Source organism: Brassica napus, chromosome C7, assembly GCF_020379485.1.
Source record: "Brassica napus cultivar Da-Ae chromosome C7, Da-Ae, whole genome shotgun sequence".
NCBI lineage: Eukaryota > Viridiplantae > Streptophyta > Magnoliopsida > Brassicales > Brassicaceae > Brassica > Brassica napus.
Genome location: NC_063450.1, coordinates 23595413 through 23607511, shown reverse-complemented (window position 1 = coordinate 23607511; position 12099 = coordinate 23595413). Strand labels below are relative to the sequence as shown.

The following is a 12099-nucleotide window of genomic DNA, read 5'->3' as shown; positions in this document are numbered from 1 at the left end:
CCAGGCCCAGATATTGTAGAAAGTAGAAGCTCCTAGGACTGAATGTCGTCTAGATGAAGCCGCCTCTAATGAAGATCCTGAAACGCCTTGGGTTTCCTTTAATTTTGTTCTTCAATCCGAGCATTAACATGCTTCATCCCACTCGCCCCACTACGCAGCATTTAATCAAGCACAGACTCTTCGTATGTAACAGGGTAAATCTCTTCTATAAATTGGCATCCGTGCATCGATAAAGGCCGTCTTATCTACGGAAACTATAAGTATCATTTTTTTTTTTCAAATTATCAGCTCTGGCAATGGCGAATTCCTTCACCCTGCTTGCTGATATTAAAGCTGGTCGATGTTCAACCACAGCCGAGGTCCGTCTTTTGAGGTTTTGGGAGGCTCCTAACGTGAAGAGAGGCAGTAAGCTTATGGGTGTAAACATGCTACTGATCGACAAGCAGGTAATTACTCTCATTTTGTGTTAACCCTTTTGACGAAACCATTTTTACAGAGACTGTAATTTTTCATTTGTTTGTCTGCAACAGTCAACGCTTATGGAAGGATCCGTGAGTGTTAACCCTTATGGTTCATTTCAGTGTAGATTTTCTACGTGGTCTTTTCTATGAGGAAACTATAGATGATATAGATTACAAGCGAAAAGTGCAAGTGCAAGTGCAAGATCTTGGTACAGATGTAAAAGTTCGTGATGATGAAATAAAAGAACCAGGCTTCATAGGAAAGAAGAGGGAGGTTGATTATGTGAATACACACCCAGAAGGTCCAATAAACATGGAGTTCAACTGAATAGGTAACGTTTAAAGCAAAAAAAAAAAAAAAACATAACTATAAATTAACTTAGATACTATCTTTTTGACTAATCGTCTTTCCTTGCTAACCAAACTTTATAATTTGATATAGTCCTCTTACTGATGACAGATAGTTCAGTCTCTACACTGCTAAAGTGACTGATTGAAAGGAACTTTGTTGATGTTTGTTGCAATGCGGTAGATCAAAGTATTGTTCTTTTGATCAATTCTGAGATCCTGAGTAGATGTGAAAGGTTTTTTTATCTCCAGAGACTGGCATCCAGATAGAAAATGATGGTGTTACATAGGTTATTCTAAATGTGAAAAGAATCTCCAGAGAGATGTTGGTACCTCATACTGTCTTAATATATCTTTTTCCCTAAAGAATATATTTATGATCATTAATGCATTCTGAACAGGATGGTGACCATAGTGCTGATGATGCTCTACGCCTGGAGAGAATCCAGTAGCATCCAAGGTATCTCTAATGGTGACAATAAAACTGATGTTGAGCTACCAGATGGTGTGCGAGGAGAACTCAGAGAGAGTACAAATGCCAACCATCAACCATCCTCATATGTGGTACCTGGAGGCGGTCGTCTTGCATGAGAATGGAGAGAAGGCACGTATGGCACAGCTCCACGTCAAAAAACACTCATCCCCACTAAATTTTCTTCTGTTGTTATGTCTTCCTTTTATTTTCTTATCGGACAAAGCTTTAGCAACTCTTATCTATTTTTTATTAAACCCGATACAGCGGTGGATGTTTTGACTATTAACGCAAGTTATTTACGCAACATTCCTTTGATTTTCTTATCGCAAAAAGCTTTAGCAACTTAATCTATTTTATATTAAACCCAATGTAGTGGTTGATGTTTTGACTATTAACTAAAGTTCTTTACTAAACGTCTTTCTTTTAGTTCAAATGAAATAAGGCAACTTAAGCCTTAAACAAATCATGACCTCGCATGAAAAATTGTGAAGAGGATAAGTTTGAAATAGAAAACCTATTCACAAAAAAGTATTAATATAAAATAAACGTACATGATCAACTAAATTATCAGTGTCTCAAAAACTACGACAGTTCATACAGACAAAAATAGAAATACTCTAGGTATGACTATCATTTCATATGACATTCTAACTGATAAGATGTAAGAAATATCTTCTGTAAGGTTTTATTAAAAACATTGCATGGAGTATAAGCTACAATAGTTTTCGAACCAAACCAGATTAACAAGAGATGCGACTATATATTGTTACTTATATAAGCAAATGATTAAGTTTGTTTATTTCAATTGAAATTCGTGTTTATTATTCTAATATTTTCACTTATATGCAACAGCTTCCTTGGTCCTACCATTATAATTTTTTTTTTTGGAAAAATGTTGTAAAAGAAATTTGTGTAATACTTATATTATGTAATGGTCTTTACCTTTATATAGAATATAATATCTAGATAAATTATCTTGGAAAAATAGTCGATCCAATCAATACTAGACCATGATTAATAATTCACTTACTGGATTCAGAAATAGACGATGAGAAATTAGCACATCCATGACATTGACAAACCATGCGAAGATTGTTATTATTTTAAGACGATGAACAAATTTATTATCTTCGTTCTTCAAAACAACACATGATTTACATTCTTTTTTTGGAACTTTAATTTTGTTTTATGTTTTAAATTCAATTATATTTACATCGGTGCAACTATTAACTATTTATTCTATTTTATTGAATTAATCAGTAAAAATCACTTATACTACTGTCATTAACCACTATAAAACATATAAAATTATTTTAAATTTACTAGAAAATAAAACATACGAACCCGGCGCGTAGCACCGGAATACCACTAGTAATGTATAAAACATGGTTTTCTGGTAAATGTTTCATGCTGGCATACATTAGTTTCGGACACAACATCTCCTATCTCATATTGGTTATATAAACTGTAAATTAATTAATTTGTGAAACTATATTTACAGAAACTTGAACTATATGGATAATTTATACATTCCTGTATTATTACAAAGTTGCTTTACCCGAAAAACAATTGGTCATTTTTCTATGGGACACTATGTAATGTAAGTATGTTAATATATTGTCACATAGTGACTAATAAAAAGTCATGAATTCCATAGTATTTTGACAATCTAAATGTTTGATATATAACACATACATTAAAATGTTGGTCAAATTTAAAAAAATTATAATCCCAACAAAATATTAAATTGAAATTATACTTTGTATGATCAAGGTAAAATATATAATTTATTTTCTGTAATTCATTACCGGGGATTTCATCTTTATCTTACCTATTATGTAGTCAATCGATGATAGAAAATTAGGGATATTTATGTGTCATCTTTATCTCTACGCAAATTTGGTTCTTCATTTTAGTCAATATCATATTGTATATGGATATACTTGATTGTCATGACTAACGGTAGCCGTTATATGCATTTAGTACTGCTTGACGTGATTACTGATACATTTTCAATACCATATACAATTGGAAGTTCTTTTTTTCTTTTTTTTTTCTTTTTTGAACTATTTTTTCAATCCCATATACAATATAGTGGACTTTATTTCATTTTCAAGAAGATTCAAATTGAAAGTTCTTTTTTCTTTTTTAACAACTATCCTCTCTTTTTTTTTTTGAACACAAAATTGAATTATTTTTTTGAAGAAAAGTTCTTTTTCTTTTTGGTTTTAGACACTTATGAAATAAGGTCCAACAAAATAAATTTATTCTACAAACCTTTTTTTTTTCTTAACGCTTTGTAATCGATTTATAAAAAACAGGACAACATTCTTGAAAGAAACAGAGTATGGTGAAACCAACAGGGCCCCCAACTCCAGAAATTAAGAAACTACTAAAACCAACATCATCTCCTTTGTTTGCATCCATCACCGTTGAGAGGATAATGAAATGCTTCAAATGAGCTGTAAACAAGACTCAAGATCCTTCTTAGTATCCATTGTCCGCTCGAACAGCATTTGCATGAATCATAGGCAATAACCAAGAAGGTCCATCTTTCCCCACATACGAAGCATACCGCTGATCCCTTGTCACACTACGAGCAATGGCCTCCGTGCATTGGTTTGCTCCGCTCTGTACATAAGCTATAGACCACAGTTGTAACCTAGACAGCTTCTCTCTTATCACGTCAATCAACCCATGAAACATAGGAAAATTATCAGGATTCAAAACTGCTTCTCCCGCCAAATATGATGAAGATTCAAACACCACATTCTTATGTCGCAGTGTCGATAGGCTCTCTGCGACCCACAGAAAACTTAGCAACTCAGCCTCTAGCTGTGATGCCACCATTGAGTATGAGCGACGGCTGTGGATTAACGAAACACCCAAATGATTCCGTGTCAGCCAAGCGACCCCACAATTTCGGTTTGCATCTGTCCAAGACGAACCAACGTTACATTTTATGAAACTTGGACATGGTTTTCGCCAGCAAGCTAAAGCAGATTCACCCACATTCTCATCAATGTCTTCCTTGTCACCCACGTTAGCGGCATTCCAAGCTTCAAACTCCAACTGACTTTTTCTCCATATCTCTTCTGCCCCTACGTTCACTTGTTGAAAGACAAATTTGTTTCTAGATTTCCATATGTTCCAAAGAATCCATGGAAATACCAACCGAGTTCTCTCCTCCAACCTACTTCGCTTACATGTCTCCAACAGGTGATGAAAGTTCAGGAAAACCGAGTTTGTAGAGAAGCCAGCTGCTGGCATAGGAAACTCTGATAGTCTCCAAACCTCCTTCGCTACCGGACAATGGAAGAGCACATGACAAATAGTCTCAGGCTGTGCATGACATAACTTACATGTCGTTTCTACCGGGATCCCTCGCGATCTCAGTCTTTCAGCTACGGCTATGGCACCGGCTAATGCTCTCCATAGGAAGTGTCTGTTCTTAGGCATCGTCTTAACTTTCCATAAATTAGACCAGAGCCGTTTCTCAATAGGAGGCAAGGAGGGTGCGGCTAGAGGATTTTCAACAATTTGTAGGAGGTGCAGAAGCTTGTATCCGCTTTGAGAGTCATACAAACCATTCCTGCTGAAGCCCCAAACCATTGTATCATGACGGTTAAGTTGTGGCCTCATTTCCAGAATCTGGTTGGCATCTTCCCCTACAAACAGATGCCATACCCGTTGAACATCCCACGTTCCATGCCTCTCATCAATAAGGTCTGAGACTTTAAGCGTAAGGTCTACTTCATCTGTTCTATATCTAGGAGATCTAGGTATAGGCATAAGGATCCAGTTATCATACCAAACATGCGTATCCTTACCATTCCCAATTCTTTTAAGCAGCCCTTGTGATAGTAACTCACGACCATGCATAATGCTCCTCCAAGCATATGATGGTCTATATCCAACAGAACACTCAAGGAAGTTTCCTTGCTTAAAGTATCTGCTTTTCATGACTCTCGCTAGAAGGGATTGCGGGTTAGACCAGATTCTCCATGCCTGCTTGCATAACAAGGCTTGATTAAACCAAGCAATATCCTTAAAACCCATGCCACCGAGTTCCTTAGGTTTGCATAGCTTCTTCCAAGCTACCCATGCAATTTTCTTTTTCTCTGCATCACCTCCCCACCAAAATTCAGTCATAATGCTCGTTAGTTTAGCGCAGAGATCTTTAGGTAACCGGAAACAGCTCATTGCAAAGACTGGCAGAGCCATCCCCACAGATTTTAGAATAATCTCTTTTCCTCCTTGAGACAATATTTTCGAACCCCCTCCTCTGAGTCTCCTCTGAACTTTATCGTGTATAAAATTTAGAAGCTTACTCTTAGATGCACTGAAGCATTCAGGTAGTCCCAGGTAGAAACCTTCACCTCCCTCCGCATCAATACTCAACACCTCTTTCATTTGATTACGGAACATAGCTGGAACTTTGGAGCCAAAGATTATCGAAGACTTGGAGGTGTTTATCACTTGGCCTGACGCATCACCATATAGTTTCAGCCTCCTTACTAACTCTGCTCCTTCCTCCACTGTTGCTTTACATAACAGCAAACTATCATCGGCGAACAGCATATGGTACACTGCAGGACCCTCTCTTGATAAACGGATGCCATTCAACTTTCCCAAGGGCTCAGCTTGATTCAGAGTACTCACCAAAGCCTCCGCACATAATATGAAGAGAAATGGAGATAGTGGATCTCCTTGACGGAGCCCTCTCTCCGGTTTGATAAACCCATGTTGACTACCATTTAAGAGCACCGAATATGTGACAGAGCTAATACAGGCGCTGATCCATGTTACCCACTTCCTATCAAAGCCCATCCTCTCTAGTAGACACTCCACAAAACACCACTCTACGCGATCATATGCCTTAGACATATCTGTCTTAATGGCCATGAAGTTTGAGTCAATGCCATCCTTCGTCCTTAAAGCATGTACCATCTCATGTGCCACCAAGATATTTTCAGTTATAAGGCGACCACTAACGAAAGCACCCTGCGTGTCTGAGACAATCTCTGGTAGAATTCTTTTCAGCCTATTGCAAAGAATTTTTGAGATGATCTTGTAATGTACTGAGCAGAGACTGATAGGCCTCAGCTCTGTCATCCTTGATGGGTTAGTGATTTTAGGCAGAAGGCAAATATGCGTATGATTCCAACCAGCGGGTAAGATCGCCGTCTGAAAGAAACCCTGTACCTCACGGACTGTAGTTGCCCCCACCGTAGACCAGAACCGCTTATAAAAAGTGCCCGTTAATCCATCAGCCCCCGGAGCACTATCCTCTTTGATAGAAAAGGCCGCATTCTTCACTTCCTCAGAAAGTACTGGAGCCGTCAGCATCGTGTTCATTGCGGGAGACACTCTACTTTGGAACCCTTCAAACAGACTTTCCAAGTCCCAAGGATTTGAACTTGTAAAAATATCACGAAAGTACTCCACTGCAATGTTACCCTTCGATCCTTCAGAGAAGTGTTCTCTACCCTGGGAATCCTTAAGCAAAAGGAGGTTATTCCGGTTCTTGCGACCTTTGGCACAGAGGTGGAAGTACTTGGTGTTCCTGTCACCAAGTTTAAGCCATCTCACCCTACTACGTTGCCGCCAAAAGGATTCCTCATCACGGTACGCTTTACACAAATCTCGTCTTAGCATTTTCAACCGCTGCCAGCAAGGTGCTGTCTTTGATATTTCTTTCTCCAGCGCCTCCTTGATTCTTTTAATTCTACTCCTCGCACTTACAGTCGTAACTCTCTTCCATTTGGCGAGCTCTCTCCTACACCTGTTGATTCGCTCCAACAAAGGTGTCTCATTTTCTGATGCGTCAACCCCCCAACCAAGCTTGACTATCTCTTCCACGCCTTTCTGCTTTGCTAACCTCTTATCAAAAACGAAGCGGCCTCTCCCCATTTCCCTTTCCTCCAATGCAAATTTGATCAAAATGGGTCTATGATCAGAGACTAGCATCTCCAAATACTCCATGTGAGCTCTGGGGAACAGTCGGAACCATTCATCATTCCCAAAACTGCGATCTAAACGGCATTGCACCCAAACATTATCTCTCATACCAGACCATGACAGACAGTTCCCAGAGCTTTTGATTTCCTTAATCTTGCAGTTGTCCACCAGATTCCGAAAATCCCAGAAAGTTGAGTCATGTCTATCCGGACCACCAACCTTCTCTGCCGCAGTGAGCAATTCGTTAAAATCACCCACCAAAACCCACGGCTCATTCCGTACCATCCCAACGGTAGAGAGCCTGTCCCAAACAGCCTTCCTACGAGCTCTAACTGGATCACCATATATGCAGGAGAGTAAAAATGCCAAAGAACCCATCCTCACCTTCAAGTCAATAATCCTCTTATCAGCCTCTAAAACTTCCACCTCAAAACTACTCTTCCAAAAAACTGCCAAGCCACCACTCAGACCCACCGGCTCAACAGTAAGTAACTCACCGTAACCAAATTCTTTCTGTAACCCAACCATGTACTCACGTTTTTGTTTTGTCTCCATCAAAAATAAAAAATCCGTGAAATGATCCCTCCTCATTTCACGGAGACGGTGAACTGTCTCGTCGCTTCCACCTCCTCGACAGTTCCAACTCATGATGCTCATTGGGGGAGCAGCGGCTTCAAATCGGAAGCCACCGTAGGTTGAAGGGGTTTTGAAGATTTTGAAGAATGTTCTCCAACATTCACAGGAGCCTTTCGCTTAGCCTGATTCCCACCAAGAGTCGCAGTAGATTCTTCTCCATCACCCACTGGACTGTCTCTCTTGCCCGTATGGTCTAAGTCCTGAGCCTGACCTGAAGGGCGCTGACTGCATATGCGTTTCCAGCGTTGAGGTCTACGACGACTTTTCTTAACAGCCTCATTAGCCCCGGTAGATAGGTTATCTGTAGAGGTTCCCACTCTAAAGACCGTTGGACCGAGGGAAGAAGAAGACGAAGAAACTTCCAGGTTGTCAGAGGGGAAGCTTGTCCGATCCTTTACAGATTTCAAGTCAGCCTCAGAGAAGGCTGAACGCTCTCTTGTCACTGCAACTCGTTTACCCGGACGATCATGTTCTTGAAAGTTGAAAACATGGCCCTTCCCTTTATTAATGTCATGAGATATGCGCGGTGCACTACCCAGATTGTCTTCAAACCCTGGTTGCAAAGATTGTTGCACTCTAGTGATTCTGGCCTGTCTCTCCGTTGGATCACTATGTGAAATGTACTGCAAGGCCATGTCTCTTTCTTTCTGAGGCATCTCAGGGAATAGCGGAGCAAACCCAGGAGGCACTACTGGATGTTCGATCAGTAAAGGCATCTGCTTCGAGCTTCCACCAATAGCATCAGATTTCTCCCTAACACGTGAATCTTTAACAACGTCTTTATTGGCTGGAAGCGGTCCCCTGTTTTTGAGGAAAGGACAGCTTGGACGTTCATGGGTTAAGCGCTGACAATGAAAGAAACGTTTCCTCAACTTCTCATATTCATATTCGATGATCACTCTTCCCCCCTTTGGTAGATTTAAGGGTTTAATAGCGATTGCTGGGTTGGCTATATCCAGTCGAACTTGGGCCCGAATGTACGCTTCTTTTTGGGACGCTTTAGGGTCATAAGCGATCTCAATCACTCTTCCCACTTTGGATGCTAAGAAGTCCATTGTCTCCAGACGATAGTGATTCACCGGGATTCTACTGATTCGAACCCATACATCCACAGTAGTCAAGAAATTCGCCGGCGGCGACGGGATCCATCGATCAAGCAGCATGGTCCAGTTATTGTAGGTCCAAGGTCGGTCTTTTAACACCGTCAACAAGTCTTCTTCCCTTTCGAAAATAAACTGAACCTTGTCACGCGACAAGGCGATTCCACGGACTCTTTCATACACTCTCCATATCCTAGGCATCTCCTCGATCATCTTGTCCATAGCTTGACATTCAGGGTTCAAGAGTCTTCCCAAAATACTGGTTGCGTTTTCATCGAACACATGAAATCTAGGACTATCAGGCAGATCCACCGGTTCTTCATCGTGCAACGATAAGGCGTTGATTGCCTTCTGAAGATTTTCCGCCATTCCAGTCAAACAAAAACACAACTCCTTGGCTCTCCGACGGCGATGCAAGTCAAGTTTGGGGAGAAGGTCTACGCAAATCGACCTATAATTGCTATTAAGACTGCAATATTCAGTGATGATTTTGATGGAAATCATTGGAATTGATTATGTAAGGATTAATTAATGGAAACCAAAAAGGAAAGTGATGAGGCGATAAGGAATGTGGACAAAGTAAATTGGGAAAATGAGAGAAATAATGGGGAAGAAAAATGGAGTTCAGACCCTTTGATTTTTCAATCACGCAAAAAATTAATCAATTCTCACCCAAAATTTAAAGGCGACCCAAAAAAGGAAACACACCACCACCGTGACAGAAAAGCAAAACCAAATCGGAAAAGAATTCCGGTAGAGAGCCCAAAAAAAGGAAAAAAAGAAGAAATCCCCAATTGCATGGAAACTCCATTGAAGGTTCGTTTCACATTTCGGAAACGTTTCAGAATCGAAATATAAACTAAGATCCACCAAATATCCACCAAACCTAAGATCCACCAAATATAAACTAACAAACTATGTTGCACGGAAACTCCGTTGAAGGTTCGTTTCACATTTCGGAAACGTTTCAGAATCGAAATCTCTCGGAAACTCGCGGAAACACATTGGAAACGCGTTTCTTAAAACCTAAGATCCACCATATAAACTAACAAGTAACAAGTTTAAGAATTAAGGTCTATGGAATAAAGTCCATTATATTAAGTGCTTGCATTATATTTCAATTGTATTAAATATATACTTTTCAATTCTATATACTTCACCTTATGTTATTCTCACCATGCAAAATACAATTTAATAATTTAAATATTTTTTATACTTATTTTATCTCGCGTAGGACGCGGATCTTATCCTAGTTACATTAGTAACTTCCTAGAAAACAGAAAATTGATTTTTTTTTTGGTGAACATTTTATTTCGGAAGTTACTAACGTAATTATTTCTCCAAAAAAATAGCCACGTAATAGAACAATGTTTTTTTAATTGCATAAAAAGTCACCGTAAAAAAATGCATAAAAGATAATGTTTTTTTTTTACCAACAATTAATACCTTTTGTCGGTGTTCAATAAAAAACTGGGTTTGCCTGGCGGAATTAAATTGGATTTGGGAAAATTGTTAAAAATGCACCAATTTCATCTCTATTAGTAAAAGAAAAGTAACCATTAAAAATGCCCCTAAGTTTTCTAACTTATTTACACTAACATACCACTCAGAATTAAATTAAACTATCTATTTTAATAGTTGTATTTTCGAGTTAGATTAATGAGTTTTCCTTAAACATATTTAAACATAATGTCACTAAATCAACCTACAAATACATCATTGTTAACGTAGTAACATACGTACAAGTAACGTTCTATTGTTATTTCAATTGATAACATGTCATGTGGCAGCAACGAAAAATTTGATACGGCGTAATATGAGATGCGATAACTATTGCTGTGATGTGGAGAACCAGAAGAGTATGTTACTCATGTCATCTTCGAATGTCCGCCAGCTTTACAAGCTTGGTCCCTATCAGCAACACCCACAAGTCCTGATATCTTTCCGGTGCCGAATGTTTATGCTAATATGAATTATCTATTCTGGAGAAAGAACATCATTGTCGAGCCAGAATTAGACAGGGATCCTTATCCCTGGATAATCTGGTATATTTGGAAGGCCCGAAATGACAAGCTCTTTAGGGGGATGGACAGGGATCCACTGGAGCTAGTTCGTTATGCAGGGAGTGAGTGTCAAACCTGGTTCAACGCCAACGAGATTGTGGCACCTATTCCACAAGATCACATTATTGAGGAACCCCAAGTCTTAAGTTTGGGTAATATATGCATGATAGATGGGTCTTAGACATCTACATCACAATTCAGTGGGTGTGGATGAGTTTGGATGGACAGCTTGGGGAAGGTTCAATTTATGAGGATACGAAATTACCCACGGCGAGAGTCTGCCTTCCATTCAGAAGTGGAAGCACTACGATGGACGATGGAGAGTATGCTCCAGCATTCAACATATCAGAGCTTTGGGACGGATTGCAAAGATCTGATCGCCATGATTAAGGAGGTCCATGCTTGGCCAATCTTTGCAACCGAATTGGAGAGGATAGAGACTCTGCAAATATGCTTTCCAGACTTCAAGATCATTCATATTCTACGAGCGAAAAATCATATTTTGTACTCTTTAACTAGTACTGCGAGGTTTTTCTATAGAGATCTTTGTTTTATTGGTTGTTCTATTACGGTCTTGTTACCCAGATAACAAGTTTGATTAATATAATAGTCTTTCGTTGTCAAAAGAAAAAAGCATTCTATTGTTATTGTATGTCCATGTCATTACAAAATCCCATATATATTAATTGAGAAACATTTGAAAAGATGTAACCTCAATTTTTTAATAATTAAAAAAGACCGCTTGCTTATGTGTCAATCAATTACATAGTTAACTAGTCCTACGTGTCAGCCTCACATTGAAATTAAAAAACCTGTTGGTCCAATTCGATTTTTATATCTCACTAGAAACATTTAATATCAACTATTAACTAAAGCAAGGTGGCTATTTATTATATATTATTTCCTTAAATAAAACCTACAAAATTACCTAATGTGATTATGATATATATAGTAATTATTGATTTTAAATAATGTAGATTTGATAATAATCTGTATGCTTTAATTCTTTAATATTAAAATGAATTGCACAATTACATTAATCGTATATTAAAAAT

At 38.8% G+C, this 12099-nt stretch overlaps 1 protein-coding gene across 1 annotated transcript; it reads right to left on the bottom strand.

Annotated features, from left to right (window-relative positions):
* Window positions 1-7898: 7898 nt before the first annotated feature.
* Window positions 7899-9350, bottom strand: LOC111207956. Its single transcript, XM_022706578.2, has one exon. The coding sequence runs from the start codon at window positions 9348-9350 to the stop codon at window positions 7899-7901; it is 1452 nt and encodes a 483-aa protein (XP_022562299.2).
* Window positions 9351-12099: the final 2749 nt, after the last annotated feature.